At 43.0% G+C, this 24572-nt stretch overlaps 1 protein-coding gene across 3 annotated transcripts in view; it reads left to right on the forward strand.

Moving 5' to 3' along the window:
- The window catches only part of lrp4 (low density lipoprotein receptor-related protein 4), a 114703-nt gene that overhangs the window by 37947 nt on the left and 52184 nt on the right, over positions 1-24572 (forward strand). For all 3 annotated transcript variants that reach the window (XM_056374300.1, XM_056374307.1, XM_056374315.1), the window contains exon 2: positions 15023-15169. In XM_056374300.1, the coding sequence (XP_056230275.1) occupies positions 15023-15169 (147 nt within the window). The remainder of the gene's footprint in view (positions 1-15022; positions 15170-24572) is intronic.

Consider the following 24572-nt stretch of genomic DNA (forward strand, 5'->3'; position numbering starts at 1 on the left):
GTTCAAGTAGCCTCACTATTCATCATGATACCATATGGCTGACGAAGCTTGAATGAAAATATGACCTTGGACGAGAAGTGTGGCCGTGTTTCCTGTCACAACCTGAACGATTACAACCTCAGTGATTTTAATTGTTCAATATCATCTTGCCACATAAATATTATTGTGTGTATTAAATGAGCAAAAAAAAAAACACACACACATAAAATTATAGAGCTATTAAAATATTGACCGTCAACATCCAGTGTCAGTTTCCTTCTTTTCTGATGTTTGTTGCCCAGTTTTGCTGGTAATTAGCAAGACTAAAAACGTTTTTGTGAGCCAGACAATGTGTTGCACATTTGTACAAGCATGAGTGTGTTTTCACATGTGTGTGTTTCTGTGATTGTTTGAGTCCCTACTCATAGTTAGCAGCTCACTTTAATGGCTGACTGTTGGACTGATGTAGAAAACAGAGAGGTCAATATACTAAAACTGGCAAACTCTCAGTCGCAGATTTGAGATTTACAAGCCCAGTTTTTGCCCCGAATCCCAAATGTTAACATCATAGAGCGTCTGGTGCCAACATGGAGGAGGTTAGAGCTGCGGAGCGGAGCCCTTCATGCTGCGTCAGTTTATAACTGGATATTACAGAGCTGGACCTCGGTGCCTGTTCCCCTCATCCAGTCAAAGCCCATAAAGTGAGTTACAGCTCGCCCGCATGGAATAATCTCCTCTTATTACACTTATCCCTTCACAGTGAGTTCACATTCACAGACATGGACCAAATGGAGCTGCTAATACTGATCTGGCATCTGGCTCTGCAATGAGGCCCGCTCAGGACCGCTGTTCCTGCTCATGTTCACAATTGGACTGTTCTGGTTTTGTTTGCGCTCGTTAAACTTGTGATTGGTTCAGGTGTTCAGATGAGTATACGACGGCTCATTAAAGGTCCCATGTTTTACGCTTTTCCGGTGTTTTATTTAAAGTGTTGATCGATAAGAAGATGTATTTGTGGTTTTAAGAACCAAAAACCATCTCAGTTTCGTTTCACATCTCCTCTCTCTGGCTTCTCTCTGGAGCTCTAGCAACAACAGGGTATTATGTGTTGGTCTCTGAGCCTCTGATTGGCTGTTTTCTGAGTGATCTAATAAAAATATAGCAGATCTCAGGTAAACACTTAGAGAAACCAAATCCTGCATGGTTGGTTTTGTGGGTCCAGGTGGGCGGGGCTTGGTGCGTGGCTGAGAGTGGTGACTGCTTTGTTGTGACATCACAAAGTTACAGGAAGTACACTGACAGCTGGTTTTAAGGCTCAGTTTCTGGATACAGGCTGTGTGTATTTCTCTGTGGACTGAGTGCTTTGATACTTTCACAGTATTAATATAGAACCTAGATCTGCTTTATAATTAGAAAAGAAAAAGGACATCTACATTTATACAATATGGGACCTTTAAATATAGGCAGGGATGTGATGTGATATGTATGTAATCAAATGTAAGCTCAAATTTCATAGTAATTAATTGATTGCATCACTGTTTATAAGGCTGTGACTCTTCCTCACTCTCTTCAGTTCAGTCTTCAGCCTTTTGCCCGGTCAATTGTCTCATTCAGTTTATCACACAATGTAAGGTTAAGAGTTCAGGTATCTGCAACTGTTGTTATTGCATCATGGTTGTTTCTGTGGCTTTTGTGGTCTTCCTGGGAGCTTTTAACCAGGAAAACATTTTTGTTCTAAAGATGTTTGTTCAGTTGGACCAAAAACCTTTGTTCGTGACTAATAGTTGCAATTTTTCTCACCAGAATCATGCAGCCTAAACAGCTTCTCAAAAAAAGGCCGTATTCATGCTGTCAGAAATGAAAAGGTTGAATTTAATCAGCCCTGGTTTGCTGCACTTTCTCCTGTAGACTGAGTTTTATTTGTACAACAGATGGATTTCAGTCTATCAGTGTGCAGCCTCTTGAGCAGGTGATCGATAAATCCCGGGGAGAAGTGCTGATCTCAGGGGGGCGGGGTTCTGTTGCAGGCTGTTGCAGACAAGCGGCTCGTGTAGCACTTACAGGCTGACTCCAGTGGACTGGAGCTGATCCAGACACTAGTTTTACACACACACACACACACACACACACACACACACACACACACACACACACACACACATACACTCCTGCTGGAAATGTAGAATTGTTCCATAGACAGTTTTCGGACTCCAGTGGACAGCCGGTTCACCTCCCCTGCACCTCTCTTTCTCAGTTACTCTGTATTTTTTTATTCCACCTGGTTCAAGCAGAGAGACGTTAATATTCCTGTTGGTTCAGCTACTTGAGTTGGAGCTGAGTGAGGTCCACCGCTTTTAGAGCCCAGAAACGTGGTTTTGATTTGCCTCCACAGAACAATAGATGTTTGCAGTACAGACAGGTCACCTACTTTTGGGTTTATTGGACATTTTTGAGGTTTGCACAACATAGCGTAGATTAGGATTCTGTTATTTCCTCACTTTTTGAAGCTCAGTGTAGAATAGTAATGCTCGAACAATGAACAATACACTCATGGCTGTCACTCTTAGGGCCAGATGTTGGTCCCTAATCTCTAGATTGTTCAGTACATGTGCTTTTAATTTTGTAGATGTCTGGTTAAGGAATGGCATTGTTTACATATATACATTTCATCAGGCTAATTTAGTTTAGCAGCTTGCTGCAAGTCTGACTACTTTTTTCCCAGTTCCCAGAATCAACGGTGTTGTCTTCAAAATGCTTGTTTTGTCACAGCAACTGTCAAAAACCCAAATACAAAGACATGAAACAGTAAAAGGCAGAAAAAGACTCACATTTGAAAAGGTGGAACCAAAGATTGTTAGACTTAAACCAGTGGTCTCCATCCCTTTAGCCACTCAAGAGCTGGAAGGCACCGACTCTTGATCGACAGAAAAACCTCTACTTATCCAATCAGGTGTGGGCAGAGCAGGGGAGATGGGAAATGAGCAGGGCTGTGAAATGGGACCCACTGATTTAAATAATCACTTATCAAAATACTTCTCCACCAGTCGCCTCAGTCAGCTAAACGATTAATTGGCTTGCTGTTTCAGCACAGCATCCTCCGGGAGGGATCTCCGCACACACACCGGTTAGTGAAAAACCACACATTCATTGAGGAAAGGTACAGATTTCTAAGATGGATGTAGGAAGAATCAATGGAGCATAACAGCAGATGAAAATTAGACCCCAACTGGAAAGTCAAACTCTTCCCAGGAAGGAGCCCTGAGCTCTGGGCTCAGCTGAAGCTCTGACCCATGTGTCCCTGACAGAGGCCCCTGTAAGGGAGGGTGGCGAGTGTCTATGAGGGGAGGTGTGTGTGTGTGTGTGTGTGTGTGTGTGTGTGTGTGTGTGTGTGTGTGTGTTGGGGGGGGGGGGGTCAGCTGGAAAAAGAGACAATCTGTGGATTAGAGTGAGCTTGGACACCAAGTGCTCACTCAGCACATTACCCAGCGAGTCTAGTGTTCACAGCCAGAGGCAGAGCTCAGGACTCCGCTGTGTTTACACTGCCAGGTCTGACACACACACACACACACACACACACACACTTACTAAAGCCAATACATTGCACTGAAATGCACTGAAAGTCTCACATTCTACATTAACTGTAGCTGCAGAACAATCAGTTTTTATTCTGCTGTACAGGAGCCTTGTCTTTAGAAACTACATCCTAAAATTGATTTAAATTTGGAATTATGTATTGATCACAAAAAAAGGGATGAATAAGAATTTGCCCAGGCATTTAGATTCAAAGTTTTGGTAGTTGTTACTTTTTAATAATCTCTGCTATGGGCACTATTTGTTCAGTAAAGTGTTGTGGTTCGATACCCAGCCCCTTTCTCTCCCAGTGGCCTCCTCCTCATCTCAGTGGTGTGGCGTTCACGCTGCTTCTTCAGCAGCCATTGAACAAACAGGCTGAACTCTCTCGCTGCCCTCCTCACTCCTCCTCTCTGACTCCATGCAGAGCACTTGCTTTCTCACCCACACTTCATAAAAAAAAAAAAAAGCACCACAGGAGTCCTCCCACACACACACGCGTACGACAGTCAGACCTGCAGCTCTTCATCTGCCTCGCACTCGCGCCGCTGTCCCATCACATGCGCAGCCCTCCATCCTTTCAACATGTGGTGTGTCATCCGTGTGGAAAAGTCGTCTTCCATGTTTCCCATCGGGTCATTAAATCCTTAAAACTCATGTCCAACGCACAAAGCAGAGCAAATGGAAGTAGTCATGAGGGATCTTTTATGTGTTTTCTCTTTGATCATAGTACAGAGACCTTCCCTCATTCGCTCACATACTGTATACAGTGTACACACACATGTTCTCACACACACACACACACACACACACACACACACACACATATTGAGTCCCAAAGCCACATAAGTATAGCGTGTGAAGGCCAGAGTCATCACAAAGGGCTGACGGTAGTGGAAAATGAAACCTAGTACGACACACTCGGCCCCTCTCCCTCCTTAACCCCTTCATGGCCCTGTGACCAGACAGACCACACAGCATGACACACACTGACTTCTTCTGCTACAGAGGTTTAAAAAAAAAAAATATATATATACATATATATATATGTCATCTTAAAAAAGTAAAAAATCGGCCCAACCAGTGTCACCATTTCTGTCTCGCCTCCGTTTATTGGTCCTTGTTGTACGGTCGGGCTCCACTCGTCCACCACATGTCCCCGGACTTTCTTCCTGTTTCCAGATGCACCTGCTCACCTGTTTCCAATTCGCAATCGCTGGAACTTCCCCGCCTACCAACACACACACCTGTTCCTCATTTCCCTCATCTGCTCCCCAGTATTTGAACTGACTTCAGAGAGACTGCTGGCCGGCCATGGATGATGACACTCCGTGTGTGTGTGTGTGTGTGTGTGTGTGTGTGTGAGGCCTTTATTTTTTACCCACAGCAGCAGGACCATGATATATCACCGAGCGTGTAATTATGTTTTTTTCGCTCATTTCAGGGGAATAAAGGACAGTATCCTCCCACATGCCTCTGGGTCGGACTTGGTTAATAGGCAATGACTTGGCTGAGTGTGTGTGTGTGTGTGTGTGTGTGTGTGTGTGTGTGTGTGTGTGTGTGTGTGTGTGTGTGTGCGCGCCTGGTGTTGCATGTAGTACCGCACATGATGAACATTCAGCACTGGCGTTGTGTAATGAAGCCTCTGGTCAGGTTTGGGGAAGCGTCATCATGGTTAAGCTTTTACAGGCATTGCCAACAACACACCCAGACACACACACACACACACATACACACACGCGGCGCCCTGCTGAGTTACAGTATGTTATAAGAAAGTGATTGAGTGCTGTGCTGTGATAAGACTGGAGTTTTAATGAAAGTCTGAGATGAGCAGGCGTGAAAAGAACCCCGCTGCTGACCAACTGCTGCACATTTCAGACCCTCCTGTGTGTGTGTGTGTAGTGTGTGACTGAGATAACCGGCAGGATGAGCTTGTGATGACGGGCATGTCCAGGAAGATTTCTAGCAATGCTTTGAAGACTTGGCATCAACTCTGAACTTGTTTGTCTGCTACTTTGTTTACATTCTTGTGCGCGCAAACCGGATATTTTAAGCGTCTGAAGAATTTCCCTGTGCGTTTGAAAAGTGGTACATGTGTGCATCTGCTCACACATGCTGTTCCTCCACACTTGTGTCTTTTTTTTTTCCCAGCAGGCCTTCAACATGTGCTGCTGTGGTTACCAGCTTGCCGCATCAAGAGTGGCCTGACCTATGGTGGGCAAATTAGTAGGTGGAGATGAGCCGACAAAGAGGGGGGAACAGGCAGGGAGGATGAGCTGTTTGGCATCTTGAAGCCAAGTCAGCTTAACCCAGAGCCATCATAACCGCAGGGAATTCAGTCAATGTGTTCTTTGAGTGTTTCAGCGGCTTTAGAGAAATATGGATATTAAAAAAAAAAAAGGAACAGGAGCCTGGGAAATGGTGTGTAAAAATGTCTTTTATATGTAAATGATGAGTGAAGTGAAAGGTGAGAAATCCTCTTCATCATCACCAACTCTTTATGGAGCATTTTTGGTTCTTTGAGCTCATTGTTTTGGTTTTGTGGAACATCTACTGTGTGCAGCGTTGTGCATGAACGCTGCACAAAGAACTGATCGTGTCCGTTTGCAAATAATGAACGTACTCGGTTGTGGTGGTAATCCGCTAAAAAAAGCAAAAAGAAGTGTGTTTTATGGCAGCAGCCGAGGATTGACGGCCCCCAGCGTGCTGCTGAAGCTGCTGGTGCTGCTGAAGCCAGTTGACATCAACATTTAAAGGACTTGTTTGAACAAATCCGTGCAGATTCTGTCTTGTATTTTTATCCAAATTTGTGTCCGCCAGGTCTGGAAAAAAAGAAAAGTCATCCGCATCGGCAATAAATTTGAAATGACTGATCAAGTTGAAGCACACAACCAGTCTTTTGAAGTATCTGTGAGTGAATGATAATCACAAGAAATCATTTAAGAAGGGGTCAGACCATGAGCCGACATCTGCAGAGTTCCTCCACCTGAGTCAAACTCACAGAATATCCACGTAAAACATATACTCACATTGTATTTTCTTGGCTTTTGAAAGTAACTGAACAGTAATTCGTGTAGTGAAATGGCAGTGATTGAGAGCTGGGGATGATGGGCAGGAAATGGTTCCACTCAAAAAGAATTTCTTAAGAAATGAGCACGAACTAGTTAATTTTATTCTTTGTGAACTGAACTTTGAGCTACCGCTCAGTACTTTGCACATACTTTCCCATTCTGTAGCTCCTCTGAAATGTGAGCTTATACAACACTGACTGAGTGGTTCAGTCTCAACGCTCTCATCAGCCTAATTTCCAGCAGCAGGAGGCAGCAGCTGTTTTCCACAAAAAAAAAAGTGTGAAGCTCTTTAAGTGACAGTGAGCAGTTTTGCAGCAAAGTGTGTAAGTGTTAGAGTCCAGAGTTATTAGCAGTGTGATCACGCCCTCTCTCCCTCACTCTCGCTCACTCATCTCGTATTGCGGCGTTGAATGTAATAGACCAGATCGAAACTGAAAGTGAGACGGTCTGCTGTGTGAGATGAGGGTATATTAATATTTGACAGATTCATTTTTTTTCTTTGAAAATTACACTAAAGGCCAAAGATTACTCACTTTGCCTACTAAACTTTTTTTTAACATTCAGCCTCATTAATCACAGTTTGTGTTGATTTCCAGTTTATGTTACCGTTATATTTACCGACGGCTTGTCGAGTATGGTGTCATGACTGGGTCAAGTCCAATTCAAAACGATGATGCCTAATTTGAGCGTCTATTAAATTCATCTGAGCTTCACAGACAGCAGAGCGCATTGAAGGAAGCACTTTGAGAAGTGTCTATCTTCATATTACTACTTTCACATTTAATTAGGTGCAAATGTAGGATATAAAAACACAGTTAGGTTCTTATTTGTCCCTCTACAGCTGTGGTTCTCAAACCTTTTCACATCAAGGACCCGTAAACTGACACAAGTTAGATCACAGACGCCCGTCTTATAAGATTTTTGCTCTTATATGTTTTGTTACAGAAAGTGTTTGAACATGACCAAAACAGTCTGTCGTGTTACTTATGGATGGAATTATACAAGGAAGTTTAACTGAAAGGAGTTTTTATGCTGTTGCTGTTTTTTTGTCTGAGATGTTTTCTGACAGTCATCGCAGAGAGGAAGTGAACAGAGTCTTCTGGGAAATGTCTGACATGAACTTTACCATGTTCACTCTCTTCCATTTACATGTAATTAGCTCAGTTTAGCGTTGAATTCATCCTGAAGAGGGCAGGATGTGCCAGAACATCGGCCTTTGGAATTTAAAATTCAAGCAATACATCAGCCTTACAAATGAATCCTGCCAGTTCCTCAATAGAGTTTATTTGCTTTTTCATTCTGATGTCACAGAATGTTTATTAAAATATGACACTACATCTAAAAGATGTCAAGAATGGCCAGTTTTCTTTTAAATGTCTTTACATAAAAACAGCTGGTGCAAAGTCCTGGTAGTGGTGGTATTTTCACCACTCAGTGATACCTCGCTATCAAGAAAAGCCAAAACCACAGTTGCAGCTCTCCATTCAGTATGAATGGTGAATGACGGTACAGGTGAACAGGCAATCCTGTGTACGTGAGCAGTCAGGCGTCTCGCTCCGTCAGCAGTCTCTCACGGTGAGAAGTGACGAAGGATGAACGCGTCGTTGTCTGACAGCGAGGTGGGGAACCAGTGGCGTCCATTGTCACTGTGCAGCGCCGTGCGACGCTGTGCCGTGCAGCTGGTTTGGGTCTGCTCGGGCTGAACAGTTGCTGACACGCTGAGGCGCAGCTGTCTCTGAAGTGTCACTTTAACAGCTCGACACCAGCAGTGGACGGGTGGCAGGAAGACAGAGGGCAGACAAAAGGTTTGACTCATTCCCTCCTTGCGCCTGTCTCACCCTTCACATGGTCAGATGGTTCTATCCCCCCCCCCCCCCCCCCCCCCCCCCCAATTTCCCGCTTATCACTTTTTATAGCAGTACACTCATGCAGTGAAAGAAAGACGCGGCTCCGACCCTCCAGGTAGTCTCCAGGGAGGTCCACGCCTAATTAACTGGCAGCCTTTTGACATCGTTCAAAGCGTGTGGCCACCCGCTCTCCGGGCTGGGTTACCATTGTGTGTTTTGGCCCCACTGCTCTCTCCTCAACTCTTCACACTCGTCATTTAACTATTTAACAACAGCAAATTGTGAAATAGAGTTTGAATGCCACCTGGTTAGATCTGAGACTCCTACGACGTGGCCTCTTCCGGTTCGGTTTGGTCGGTGAACACAGGCTTTTGGCGGCTGGCTTCCTGCTGTAGGTGGGTCAGGTTTAGGCGTGGTGTCAGGATGGGTTTGCGGGATCATCTGTGTTTACCTTTGGGGGATGGGCGGGGTGGGGTGGGGGTGGGGAGACCACCTGTCTTGTTCCACACCAGGTCTGTTTAGACAGTTTCAGGCTATAGTAACCAGCAGTGAAGGATCTTTGGTGGTCTTTGTTTTCTTTTTCTCTGCTGGAGGTTCCTGTCTGACTCACAGCTCATACACCAGCAGCAGGTGAAGTGAGAGTTTAGTTGCGTGTGTCACTGTTGGCCTGAAGAGCAGGTTCAACACATCAGCCTGCACCTCTTATTGGGTAGAAACGGTTTCCTCCTTTCTCATTGGGTTTGACCTCTGTCAATCAGAAGAGAGGAGGCTCTGAGCCTCTCTTCTGATTGGCCGACTGTTTTCTGAGTGATCCAATAGAAATACAACAGATTTCAGGTAGTTATACTCAGAGAAACCAAATCCTGCAAGGTTGGTTTGGTGGGTCCAGGTGGGCGGGGCTTCGGGGCACAGCTGAGGACAGTGACTGCTTTGTTGTGACATCACAAAGTTGCAGAAGTCCTGACGGCTGGTTTTAAGACTCAGTTCCTGAATACAGGCTGTGTGCATTTCTTTGTGGACTGAGCACTTTGGTACTTTCACAGTATTAATATAGAACCTAGACCTGCTTTATGATCAAACAACACATGGACAGAGACCTTTATACAATATGGGACCTTTTAAAAGAAAAGGTCAAGCAGCATTTATTGACTTTAGAACAACTTTACCGGAGTCACAGGCAGAAAAGTCACTGTTTACCTTAGTTTTGTATATTGAATATACTATGTTTATGCAGTAAGCATCTGCAGCTCTTCCAGTTCACTGTGTCAAACTGATCTACTGACAAAAAAATGTGGTTTAAAAATGTCCACAGGTGACTCCATTGTTCCTGCCCCAGTTAAACTTCCTTTTAATAGACTGAATCACGTATTGTTGCTAAACTTTGCACTCGCAGCTCAAAGAGATCCACTGTCTCTAGAAAACAGCCCAGCATGTGATCTGCTATCTGTGTAATGCATCAGAGGCTTGTCATGCTGGCGCTCTTGAAAGCGCCGCGCTGCCACGGCTGGCTGCTGCTGCTGTGTGGTGTGTATGTGTGCTTGTGTGTTTGTCTGCAGCCTTGCATAACAATCTAGCGAGTGGCGACGATTCCGTCTTTACCTCGTCAGGAGCTTCGTGCTCTCAGGATAAAGGCGATATCGGTCTGTCTGCTGGTCGACACACACATTCACACTTGTTTCTTAAAATGAATGCTTTGTGTGTTGATGTTTCACTCGTCATTATCGGCTTCATCAGTTCACATCAGCGTCCTTTTGCTTCCTTAATCCGAGTTTGGATGTTGCGATTATTTTTGGTGGCAAGGTTACAAGACCTCGAACTGATGTTGGCGTTGTCTTTTTGGCACTTTTACCTCGTAAAAACAGTCATTTCTCTTCCAGAACAGACTGGAAGCGTTAGCAAGTCTCTGCCCACCCATGTGGAAAAGTATTCACACCATATTTGACAATTTTATTTTTCTGATTTGACAGCTTTGAACGTTTTCTGTTTTTCATGGCATTTGTAGCATGAGACTGTTAATGTGTGGCTGATGCGCTTGTGCCAGTTCTGTGCGTACCTGTCAGTGGTGACACAGTATCAGTAGCATAACAGTCATTTCTTTTCCTTTACTGTGGAGCAGGTGCTTCCGTCTTCCTTGTTCTTTCTAGCAGATATGTTTTGCTTTCATGTCTGCTCAGCTTTTTTTCCGGTTTGACCGACGTTGACACAGCGGTCGCGTTACTGTGTGTGGAAATCCTCAAACTCTGCAATCTGAAAAAAAGGTAGTTTCATGTAACCTCTTTAAAATAATCTGGAAATTATAAATTACCTGAAAAATAAGTATATTTTTAAATAATTCCTCCAGTTACTGATTAGACCTTCACTGTGACATCATAATGTTCTGCAAAAACACAATACATTTGCTAATTTCTATTCTATTTAGGTCTTCACTACATATATTATATGAGTCTGGACAGGAATTGATGTTAACTGTAACTTGACTTGGTTGATACACAGTTCTCTGACTGTGCCGCGAATCGATTGACTGATTCCGGATTTTTGAGACTGATGCTAATGTTATTTGAGATATCTTTAGGAGATGATGATAAATGATACGATAACAACATGTCATCTGATGGTAATGTTTGGACGTAAAAAAAACAAATCGGATATGGATCCCTTAGATTCGTCTTGTTGCTCATCTGCCGGGATCTACACCGCTGAGATGTATCTGCAACCTTCCAGTATTGGCTGATGTGTCATATAGAATCAGAAAAGTATTTTATGAAATGGTGCATCTTCTGGAAAATATTTTGAGAAACCATTAATAGATTAGATTATTAAATAGAATTTAATAATTGTCTATTAGTGGTATTTAATTGACTAATAATAGACAAATAGATTTGCAACACTAGCCACAGTGGTCCTGGACAACCAGCACAATATCAAATCTCCTGCTGACATATTGCTGTGAATATATTGTCACATCACCTAAATCTTGATGCAGGACTGAGAATAAGATGTTCATGCATGTGCAGCGTAGTGTGTGTGTGTGTGTGTGTGTGTGTGTGTGTGTGTGTGTGTGTGTGTGTGTGATGGTCTCCTGCGAAAAGCTGTACGTTTCTTCGGCTCCGGTCGGAGCAAATGGCTCCAGTATGTTTGACAAATGCTCGGCCTGAGATGTGGCTTCATGTTGACACGACTTCTGCTCCAGCTCACAGACTCTAATTTAGCTCAGTGCAAACCAAAACACACACACACACACAGATGAATAAAACACACATAAAGTGCTGTACATTACAAATCCAGCACAGCCCACAATACTCCAGTATAAGCCATTGCTGTGGATGCTATGGAGTATCAGGAATTAGTCTCAGTTGGAGATTTTCAGGCCTTAGTCTGTACCTGTCTGTCTGTGATTGTCCTGTCTGTCTCTCAGAGTGTAAATGGCACACCCCCTCCCTCGCTGTCCCAGAACCTCAGGAACTACACACTGTGCAAGAAAATTAGAAAGACAACTTTAAAGACAGGAAGACTTGGATGACGGCATCCCTGTTTCCCTCTGGAAACGAGGGGAGGGGAGAGGAAAAAAGTGGGGAAGAGGAGAAAAGAAGAGAGGCAGCTGAAGGGGAAGTGTGAAGAGGGGATGGTGGAAAGAGAAGAATGAGGAGAAAGAGAGGGAGAGAGGGAAATGAAAAGAAAGAGGCCATTAATTTAGTGCTGTGGGAGGGATCTGAAGGTTACTGAGCTCTCTCTGCCAGGCCCTCCTGGGTTGACTGATGCCTTTGTGAGGAGGCCAGGAACCACACACACATACACACACACACACACACACACACATGCACACATGCACACATACACATGCACACATACACACATACACTATGTGTGTTCCAAGAAACTCTGGGTTTGTTGCGGCAGGCCAGTTTCAGCAAAATAGACACACACACACACACACACACACACACACACACACACACACACACACACACACACACACACACAGATGGTCATTAATAGGCTTCAAAGTGAGAGCAAAATGGGAAACCTTTATTTATTTCCTGTCCTGAACGTGATGTGCTGTGATGCGTCTGAAGGTGTGGTGACGCCGTGTTTTTCTCTGCTGCGGTGGGAAACCAGAGCCGAGCGAACGTATGGATCCTGTGTGTGCGTGTGTGTGTGTGTGTGTGTGTGTGTATGTTTGTTTGACTATGTATTTTGGGAAACTGTGTTTGTCTGTGCACATGTGCACACAGCGTAAGAAAAACGAGGCCACATTAAAGGGCCAGTAAACACTGTGTATTTCTGGTTGATGTAACTTTATTTCTCCTAAATCAAAATAAGGTCAAGTTACAGTACAGAGAGACCGAAGATGTTTCATTATTTATAATGTGCTCTTTGGCTAAAGCTCCTGCTATTAACAGAGGTATCCATTCTACCTGTGAGTCTCTTCTTGTGATTTACTAGATAATTTACTCAGAAGGAGAGAAGTAAAACTTTCCACTGCACAAATAGATATTGCTTGGTTTTATGGGGTCAAGCCCCAAATGAGGGAAACCACTGGCCTAGTGAGTCAAGAATAGATGGTCAAGTCAATTTCAAATCAGTTTTTATTTGTATAGCGCCAATTCACAACATGCATTATCTCAAGGCACTTTAGTGCCACAAGATAAAGTGTGTGTGAGGGTCTAATTGTCTAATTTGCAATACTTTTGCATTTAATGATACTGTCTCTTGGGCTGCACAAGTGCAATATCCAGTAGGTAAAATGTGTCGCCACAACAACCAGACCATAAATGATGTAAAGGGACATACTTGTTTGGTACAAACCCCAGCAAAAGTCACATAACCACTGTTTATTTTTAATATATTTCAGTGAAAAAGAGATGCAAAAATGACCAACTGAAATTGTGACTCAAATGCAATATCTGCCAAAATAATATTTTTTATTTTGCATATTGTTCAGCTGTAACTGTCTCCATGTTTTTACTTACAAAAATGTAAACTTAAAAATACCTGTTAATGTTATTTTGAGTAACATCTGAATTGTTTTCATCATGGTCGATTTTTAGCTCACAAACCTCATTATTGACTCCATGAATCATAACGCTGATGAGTGTCAGCTGTTTATTGAGGACAGGGAAGAAACTCTGAACACTGAATAAATCACTTGGTGCTTCTCTTAACAAGACGTCATCCTGCTTGTCAGAAGGGATCTCGAGTATAAACAGTCACACAACAAGCACAGATTCATTAAACCTCCTCACTCTGAGGAGCTAAAACTACCTGTGGCTACACTGGTTTACAGTCATGCTCATAATACTGTGTTTGTTACCCATGCAACACGCAAATTCATGTTCTGGCAGAGGAGATTAACTAAATGAAATCCATTCACATTAAGATCAGACATGTTAATCGCTCTCTTTGAATGCCACAAATTGTCCAGAGGAAAACCATATTAATCACATTTCTACATGGGGACATAGTGTGTGGCTGCATGGACCCTGTTAGGGTGTAGTTAGCTGTACACAGCTCGTTGGAGAGGTGACAGAGAAGCCGCGTGGCAGACGGCGGCTCAGAGAAACGCCGCTAACATACCGAGCTCTCTGAAAACAAAGACGGCAGCACATGAACACCAGCAGCCTGAACTGTCATTTTGTTACCACTGCAATATTTCAGCATTAGCTAATTAGCCGTTAATGTTTGGCAGAGGTTGTTATTTTGACTCTGCTCTGCTGTAGAGCTGAAGACTTGGAGCAAGGTCAGATTTAAGTTGCAAAATTGTTTCTATTTAAATTTCTACTTTAGATTATGTGAAATTCCACAATTATAATTAAAAAAAAAGACAACATCAGGCAGGACCTGCACAGCTTGAATATTTTAGTAAGGCCTGTATGTTGAAAGGACATGGTCTCAGCTATGTAAAAACACGACACAGCTTTGAGAGACCGGACTCGCAGCGGACTTGAAATCATCCTCGAGGACTTGACCCTTGATATGAGACTTGACTTGGACTTTACCAATACCTTTTTTTTTTACTTAAACCTCCATGAAGGTAATTTATGGAGATAGTACTGTAACCACTGATCCATTCACAACATGGTTGAGTTGATTTCATCAGAGCTGAAACCAGGTTAGAGTCCCAGCCGGGTGGAGTTTACAGCTGCAGCATAAATCAAATAGGGAATCCCATTAAACTACACTAACAGCTTGGCTGTGGTTGTGGTGTCATACAAACAGAGGAGTTAAGCAGGGTGAATAAATCATAATAAAAAACAAAAAAAAACAATGCAAGGAGTCACACGTTTGAATCGTCAGTTGTGTCATGTGCGTTAGACTAAATGTCCTCCCTGTCTGAATCTCTGCAGCCTCCCCCTGTTCAGTGTCAGCTGAGTCAGGGTTCAGAGGCAGGTTTTGGTTTTCCAACTGAGATGAGTCCATCTGCACATTAAATACTTTCACACCCAGGCATGTCTGTATGTGAAACCAGTTTAATCAGTATTTGCTTATTTGAATTCCAGTAACACAACTTAACTTGACCGTGTGTGACCTCTGACCCTCTCTCCCTTCTGTGTGCAGGCATTCAGGGCAGCGCTGAGTGTTCGTGTGGGAGGAATCACTTCACGTGTGCGGTCAGTGCGTTCGGGGAGTGTACCTGCATCCCGGCCCAGTGGCAGTGCGACGGAGACAACGATTGCGGGGACCACAGCGACGAGGACGGATGCAGTGAGTTAGCAATCCTCTGATTCTGTTTTTGTCATCCTCCTCTGTTTTTCCTTTTTCTCTCTCTCCTTTATTGATCCACCATAAACAAAAGATGTTATTGTCAAATAAAGACATTTAAGAGTTCGATTTTATCATTAAAATCCGCTTGGAATTCACACTACTGACCGACAGTAGTTGTAGACATCAAGTTGGCACTGAGGCCGAAGTACTCATGCAAGCTGGTTTATTAAATTTGATGTGATTTCTTCATCCATGTGTCAGCTGAAAATGCTTTTGCCCAGTTGGTGACAGATGAAGTTGGACAGAGATTTCTACATTTCTAAAGGATTGTAGGACAGAAGTTTGTCTTAAAGTTTGCATGTGTCCCAGTTTGTCAGAAGGTTGCCTAACTTGCCTTTAGGAATATAAACATTTTTTTTGCATTAAATATGAGTAGAAAAACTTCCCAAATATTAAATGATGTATAAACACAAGCAGCTGCACAAGATTTTTGTCTAAATAAAATCGTCTCAAAGGTTCCATGTTGTATAAAGGTAAATTTCCATGTGTAGTGTGATTATAGATCAGCTCTAGCTTCTATATTAATACTGTGAAAGTATCAAAGCCTCAGTCCACAGAGAAATGCACACAGCCTGTATTCAGAAGCTGAGCCTTAAAACCAGCCGTCAGGACTTCTGTAACTTTGTGATGTCACAACAAAGCAGTCACCACTCACAGCCACGCCCCAAGCCCCGCCCACCTGGACCCACCATCCAGCCTTGGATTTGGATTCTCTGAGTGTTTCCCTGAATTCTGCTATATTATATATAGATATATATTATTATATTGTATTATCTATGATATATTATAGGTAGATATTTAATTTGCACTGATGTCATTTCAGTTTTAAAGATTTTCTGTAATTTAAAAACTCAGCTGGGAAGTAGTTGGTTCTAGCAGCTTAACAATTGTGGTAGTAAATCATCATTTCTCAGCTGAGTATTACAATGATCCTCTTGAGCAAGGCATTGAACTCCCACCACTCAACAAAGACTTTGTTTGCACTTGGCAGCTCTCTTGTGCAAATTTGCGTAACTGCACGACTTCTGACTTTTGCTAGAAAGGTACAAGTGTGTTCAGGCAGATTTTTTTTTTTCCCTGCATAAATAGTCCAGAATAGTAAGAAAGAAAAAAAATATAATTGGGCCCATATGGATCCCATCATCACCCAGTGAAACAGTGAATGGGTCACTGGTCCAGGCGGGGTAGTATTTCTGATGCAGAAACAGAGCGAGGCGCTCTGCGTGGTGTATGCCCCGTGCAGAAAAATGCTTGAGTGACTTTTGGCACCAGACAGCGTTTGGCTGGAGGGAAGTCTTGGCAGCAGAGCCAGACAGGAGTATTTTCCTGCAGAGCATGTCAGTTTGTCAAGTGGAGGAGATCTTCAGCGCTCCTCTTTTACACTTCTGTATATCGATGTGAAATGTCAGACGAGGGTCTTTTTCCCTTTTTTTTTTCTCTGCTCGCTCATAAAGCACATGAGCAGATGCTGCCCTTTTGTTTGACACCTCCTAAGCCTTTTTGAAGTCTGTGTGTGTGTGTGTGTGTGTGTGTGTGTGTGTGTGTGTGTGTGTGTGTGTTGTGTGTGTGTTGATGTTCTTTCCCCCATCAGTCTTCCTCTGTCACATTAGGCTAGTTAGGGGTTGGGAGAGGGGAGGCTAAGTGTTATTGATCTGTGGCCGGTTGAATGTTCAGTGAGTCTGATCGCCACATATTGATCTGTGGGATGTCACTTTTTTAAGGGGACACATGGAAGCAGCTGACAGATATCACAGCATCTAGCCGGACCTTCCTAATCCATTAGTACTGTCTGATCGATCCTGCGCTCCAGTCAGGCGCTCGACCTCTTGGACTCACTCCAGACAATCTCATAGTTCAGACATTCGTGTTGCTGCTGTGGCCATTTCATACCACAGCTATGTAATTCCCTGCTACTATCTCATACTTTCTATTGAAAAATTCCATCTCACGCCAGGAATGCCCAGGTCGATGTTATTCCTTTATTTAGTCGTACAGTCAGCACATCTTTGAGTAAAGCATGTGTTTCAAATTGGGGCTGAGGTTCAGGCTCCTCAGGTTCACATTTGTCAGTTTGGAACAACTAAAAGAAGTGATTATGTCTCTCTGGATCCCATCTTCTCATGTGGTGTACTTTTTGAATCTAAACTCTGGTTGGGGCAAACTGGCATGGAAGCAATTAATTGCCAACCGTTTTGACACTCTCTTGTTCGATGCTTTTCTCTCTTTTATATCATTGTACATTGTAAATATCTTTGAGGTTTGGACTTTGGACTTCCTTTTTATAGATCAATAGTTCCCAGCCTTGGTATTGGGACTCCACAAGAGGTCCCAAGATACAGATCTGAGGGGCTCACAAGATGATTAAATAAATTAAATTAAATAAAACAGAATTTTCTTTGAAAAGAAGCAATTTATGAAGGAAAACAAGTGTATCTTTTTACAACCTGCGAATAGAATTTGATTTATTTGAATGCGACACAAGCCAAAAAGGTTGGGAACTACTATTTTAGGCTAAATTTGTAATTGAATCATCTACTGATCAAGTATGAAAATCCTCTCTGTGTAGCTACAAGGAAAGAAAGGTGCTACAACTCAAATATAGTTCTTTTGATTTGAAAAGAACTGTGTTAGTGTCATGTATGTTTACTTTCTGAAATCAAATGAAAGTCATTATTCGCATACCGAAAGTCAGAGGTGTGTGTGTGTGTGTGTGTGTGTGTGTGTGCTTGGTTTTCACTGAGGAGAGTCGAGGCCCACATGACTCAGCTTCTATTACACTGATTGAATTAAGCGAGTGGGATTGTAAAACCAAGGAGTGAGATTTTATGGTTTTTAACGACGTTTTCTAAACGCAGCGAAGAATTGAATTTATGGAGGCGCAGCTTCGGTGCATGGTGGAGAGAAAGAGCAGGTTTCCACAATTCAGCAGGCACAGCAGGCGTGTGTGTGTGTGTGTGTGTGTGTGTGTGTGTGTGTGTGAGATTGTGAGAGTATAGACTCACAATGAACTCACACACACACAAAAACACAGAAGAATACCTCTGTTCAGTGGTATTGTAGCAGTGTAGTTTGTGCCATCCAGGCCTCGTTTGAACTTTAGTGTATTTATCATCTCTGCCAATTTAACAATTGCTAGAGAGAGCACAATTGTCCTGAATCACCCTGGAGGAATGTGTGTGTGCATGTGTGTGCGTGTGTGTGTGCGCGCGTTGAAACTTTGGGAGAATAGGAGCAGAGGGAAAGTGGCCAACAGTGTCTATGAGGCTATCCTTGTAAACTTCTGATCTAATTACGATGTGGGAATCATGTGGAAATGTGTAGTGCAGATGTGGCTGTTTTTGTCAGTGTGTTTATGTGTGTTCGTGCGTAAGTGTGTGTGCTTGTGTTCCCCCAGATAAAGTTTCATAGCTGCACAGGGACAGAAGAGGGGGTGGAGAGGAGTTGGTGAGGGGACTGAGAGGTGCATGGATTCTGTGCGTGTGTGTGTGTGTGTGTGTGTGTGTGTGTGTGTGTGTGTGTGTGTGTGTGTGTGTGTGTGTGTGTGTGGAGGAAGTCTATCTTACTCTTAAGGACTTGCTTGCGGGTGAAGGTGAGGAGGAAAAGGACTTTACAGCCGTGGACTCTCCTCTTCACCTCACATGTAACATCTGTCTGTTTATAGTGGACCACACTGAGTGGATGGGAGGGGGGGGGGGGGTGTCATAAATCTGTCCTTTTTAAGAAAAACATTTAAAGTTAAAAGCTCTATACCAGTGTGTTTGAAAGGTTTCGCTTCAAATTCCTCAAATTTTCTCCAAGCGTTTTCAGTGAATGCTGTACAGTTTTATATGTTATTCATACAGAGTCACGCAGCCATTGATTTCCATTTATATATGAAAATTAATTAGCAGACTCTTGAACCTTTTTGTGTTGCATAACCCTTTCCAGTGAACACCGAGTCTAGATTATTTTCTTCAGCATTACCTTTACGGTTTAGAGTTTAAGAGCAGATTGATTTCAAAAGTACATTGTTTCGGGAGTGTTTGGATTAAATATAGCAAAATAAATGTGGCTGAATGGGAAAAGAAAAAGGGCTTCAGTTAAACTCAAAATCCTCCTGTCAACCCCATTTTCCTCCTGCTGGGTTCTACCACGTGGTCTCCTCCTAGTTAGACGTGTCCAGAATACATCCAGAGGGAGGACATGTTCTTTTCAAAATGAAGGAGCAGTGTTTTTTTTATTCCTAACATCCCCCTCAGAGCGTCCAAGCCTCACACAGCAGCTCCTTCCATTGTTAAAGCTTTAACAACACAAGTGGCTGTTGTGTTTGAGACATGATAGGCGATTCAGAAAAGTCCAATTTAAGTTACAGACACACAAGTTTGAAACCAAAACACTGCACAGCAGCTGCATTTTTTATTCTCCCAGGATTAAAACTGCTCTGACTTGGAGTGGGGCAATTGGATTGGATTGGCTCCATCGCCGGTTGTTGAGGCGATTTTCGGCCGGTCCAGTGGAGGTTGAGGGGGGACACTGCTCTTGGTGATAGCGAAGTGTGCCCAGCAGGATGGAGTATTCGCAGATGCTCATACAAATTGGTAATATTTTGCCAGGATTATACATTTGAAAAAGATGACAAGTCCTTCAGCTTGCCGGTTACATCCAGTTTAAAAGTGAAGTAATCCCCAAATAGGTGATTTTATATTTGGCACCAATATATCGGCAATCACCAGTTGTCAGACTGATGGTGGCCGGGTGGAAAATTTTAACATCTCGCCCAAACCCTAGTGTGAAAGCAGCCTTACAGAAAGCTCAGACACCCTGTGAATGAAACTCATTTTGGCTGCAAGTACGCATTATCTCATTCTGGTCCTCAATCCAGAGTGCAGAACAAGGGGTTGGACGATCAACTGGTAAATCAAGAGTTTGCCTCCAGCCTCATTTCCTCTTCACCATGACGGACCCAGAACAAACACCCACATCACTGGAGACGCTACCCAAATCTGTCTTTCGATCTCACACTTCATTTCACCCTCACTTGCTCAGCAGTCAAGTTGGCATGTAATTTTCCAGCCATGTACCGTGACCTCAACATGGAATAAACCCAGGGAAGAAGATTTGGCATCACGGGATGCACAGATGATCTTTGTGAGGAAGAGAAAAAAAAAAAGCACAAAAATTAATGCTTGGCACAAAATGTCAAAAAAAAAAAAAAAGAAACATTGATCATCACAGTACGTCTTTTGAAGTGCCTGACTGAAGACGATCCAGGCATGTATGACAGTGTTGTGATCACTGAAAGCATTTCTGTTTTCACGCCTCACCAGCTGAAGAGCAGGAAAAAGCGCGTTGCAGGGTCACACATCTCAAGGACAAGATACTAATTAGCCCTGATGAAATTTAATGAAGGCATAACTCACAGACGTTTCATCAAATTAATAACACCCCTTTTTTTTTTTTTTTTTCATCGATACAGCTGTCTGAGCTCAGGAGGCGTACACAGCTCCGGCTTGCACATGGTCAGAGCGCACTTTACCACGTTTGATCGCAGGCCAAATGTATGAGCTGCGAGAGACTCTGACATGAAGCGCGGCGACATTAGAGGAATATATGTTTATGTTCTTGGCAGCTGGCTCCACATCCATAAACCCTTTTATAAAGAGAAGGAAGATGACACACTGCCTCTGTGAATCTGGTTCCTATGGAAATAGCCGCGAGCGCTCATTGTGCTGAAGGCTGTGCAGTCGGAGGAGGAAGGCTGAAGTGGAAATTGAATGAACAGGGAGAAGGACAGAGAGAGTCACGTACAGAATGACGCCTCATGTCAGTGCTTTCGGCTAAACCTCCTGCCTCTCTTTATAATCCACCCTCTGCCCTGCTGGAGCTCCTCTGTCAAAGGTTGTACTGTGATCAGTCTCTCTTTTGTCTTACTGGAAAGAAAAGTCAAAATGTGTCATAGTTGCATCAAAGCAAAATGCAAACAAGTGCAGTTTATTTTAATGGGGTGAATGTTCAAAATTGTGAAATATCCAAACTTCCAAAACCCAAAGTTGTTTTACTTCACTATAATATGAGGCAAGGAAAAACAGTGAATCTTAACTTCTGAGCAGCTAAATGTTAAAATGATTGTCAAAATAGTTGCTGATTCTTTTTGTCGTTCGACTAATGGATTGATCAATTAATCGCTGCAGCTCTAAATTTAAATTCCCTCATTCAGTGAAGGCAAAGTTTGGCAGTGTAACAGGTGACGCCATGAATGGACAGGAAGTATTTCAGACGCATTAATCATGGACATTTGTAATTCTGTAATATTCTTATACTGTAATACAGTCTGTGTAATTACCAGAGCTGTAGACTTGAGACTTCAGGTTACGCCTTGAGTCAGACTTAAAGTAAGTTTTGCTATTTCTACGTAGCCAACGTTAGCATTAATAGCTGTTTGATTACCAGTCTTGAAGAGAGCTTCAGCCATCATTGCTTTTACAATACTAGAGATTATAAAAGACCCTCTGAGCAGCGCTATGTCTTCAAGGCAGACTGGACGCTACAGTGACTCGGTATTGGAAATTGTCGGACCGGCCGGAGCTAGCTGGTTAGCATGCTAGCTTAAGTAGAGGAAAATAAACAGAAGCAAAATCCAGCTCTTTGTGTGTAAAGGAATGAAGTTTGATGCTAAACTCGCAACGTTTCTTCTTGACTAATAAGTAAACAGCTGTTAATGCTAAAACTTACAAAACTTAGCAAAACTTACAAATAGCTCCTTTAAATAAAAAAAGACAAACAACTGATCGTTGTGAGACTTGCGTTGATAGGGAAAAAGCCATTGCCATACAGCAACTGGAAGTCTGAAAGAGCTGAATCTTGAGACTTGCAGCCGTGTCCTCACCAACACTGTTGGACTCGCCCCAGAAGACATAAAACTTCCTCCGGTACTTTTTAGTATTGTGTCATACTCAGATGAGCTTTTTTTTCTCATGCTGATTTATAGTCTTGTAACTTTAATTGTGTTTTATTAGTCTGTTACATGGATTAGTGTTTTTGTATTGAATAAAGTTCCAAGTGTCATTAAAAGGCCTTAAGAAGCCTAAAAGGAGAAGGAAATGATGTATTTTTTTATAACCTGGATGTTGTTTTTGTAGCTTTGGCTGTACTGTAGTTACAAAAACATACACACTAGCTTCTTTGCCGCAGGCAAACTGTACACCAACAGTTCATGTTTTTTTTTTTTACTTGAACCATTCTCAAGTCGCCTCCCGTGTCATTCTCCTGTGCACTAAATGTTCTTAAATGAAAAAAAAAAGAAGCCTTATACACAGCTGGTGAAGCCACGGTGCAACCAGAACAGTGTTTTCATTTGAGTGTGGCCTCCTGAACTCTGTTGGCCTCATCTACTTTCAGGGGATCTACAGTCTAATTGAGTCTGACTGATGCATCCTCTTTCATATCTTATCTGGCTCTCGGTCTTACTGATCTCGCCTCCCAGTTCAAGGCAATCATATTTATTAACGCACACTGATACAGAGTGTTCATAACAACAGTAACCACAGCAGATAAGACGGGATAACCATGGGAGACTTACATATCTTCAGTTATTTTACCATTCGTCTCCTCACTCCCACCCACCCATCACCCCTCCCTCGCTGTTTTAGATCATCCTTCAAGTTATTTCTCTCTCTGCATTTCACATTGAAGTAAGGAGGAATAGAGCACACACACACACACACACACACACACACACACACACACACACAAACACACACACACACACACACACAGAGAGATGCATGTGCACACTGTTGGAGTCCTGCTGGGTTGAAAGCAGCTGAGGTTGTGAAAGAGTAAATGCTTTCGGCCAGGGTGAGGAGACAGGGGTGCAGAAGAGATGGATGTGTGTGTTTGTGTCTGTGTGTGTGTGTGTGTGTGTGTGTGTGTGTGTGTGTGTGTGTGTGTGTGTGTGTGTGTCTGTGTGTGTGTGTTGGTGGCTGGATATGAGATGAAATGAAAGAGGAAAAATCTCTGTTGTGAGTGATTGAAAGCACTGCATGAGGTTTGGCTTCCTCTGCCGTTTGCTCACACGAATCTGTGAAGTTTGGGAAATGGGTGTGTACCATATACTCAAATACACACTCTCACAGGTACACACACACACACACTCATGCATTTGTCACACTGACTTGTGAGGACCCTCACCAGGACTTACTGTTCTCCTAGGCAGTATTGCATTGACTGTATTCATCAGAAGAATCCATTGACTGTGGATTTGAAGTCGGTGAAAGATGCATTTTGTTGTGTCCTTGTTTCGGCTGCTTCACATATGTTGAAGAGCAACGAACACTGAATCATTCACCATCTCTGAAAAGGGAAAAAGGCAAAATCGTCCGTTTTTGTTGTCAGTTGCCTAGCAACGGTGTTTTTTACAATTTAAATTGAACATCAGGTATAGCGTTACGAACAGAGTGTATCTACCTTCCGATGTGGAGAACACATCTGCTTTAAGTCTTTTGAATTTAATTTTTGATGGTTTAAGTGTTTTGAATACAGCTCGCTGAAGGTCCTGTGTTTGTCTGACATCAGGTGAATTCAAAACGGGTTTAGTTGCACAATATATATCCTTTTTGCACAGCTGGATTTCATATCCAATACCATGATAGCTCTCGGCTGTTAGACAGCTTTGATTGTTTTGATAATTCAGCGTTAACTTTGTGGCGAGGTCAAGTTTTAGGTGTTAAATCTGATCTTCAGGCGTCTGTCTTTGAGTTTGTATCTGTTGCAAAGACTAATTCCGGCTGCAGTTTGTATCTGTCATTATAAACTAAATCTTGACCCTGAACCAGTCCAGCTGGACAAAATAAGTGAGGAATGACCACAGTGTCCTTGGTTCAAATATCTAGAGCTCACACTGCTTCTCACAAGGGCATTGATACAAACTCACACCCATATAAACCTCCAAAAAATAAGAAATACCCCCTCCGTCCTTTAATCCACCACTCTCTGCGGTCTTGGCCAATCAGAGAGCAGCTGTGACCGCAGGAGCTCAGCTGATCCAAAAGCAGGAGCGGAGAAGATTAGGACCCCATTCCCTCCTTCTCTATGTGTCAATTTCCCTCTCCGTCCCTTCATCTCTTCCTCCCTCCGTCCTTGCATCCTCCTTCTCTCTGCCCCCCCCCCCCCGACTGCAGGGAAACCTTCAAACCCAGCTCACTCTCCTTTTTACCCAACACTTCCTCATTTGCTTCTCGCTGTGTAGTTGAATTTTCTTCCTTCTCCCTGGTTTCTCTCTCCCTCCCATCTCTTTCTTCTTGTCTTCTTGTATTTTCTATCACGCCTTCCGTCTCAGAGTTTGACCGTGCTTGTTTGGACACAT

This window comes from Seriola aureovittata, chromosome 1 (genome assembly GCF_021018895.1).
Source record: "Seriola aureovittata isolate HTS-2021-v1 ecotype China chromosome 1, ASM2101889v1, whole genome shotgun sequence".
NCBI lineage: Eukaryota > Metazoa > Chordata > Actinopteri > Carangiformes > Carangidae > Seriola > Seriola aureovittata.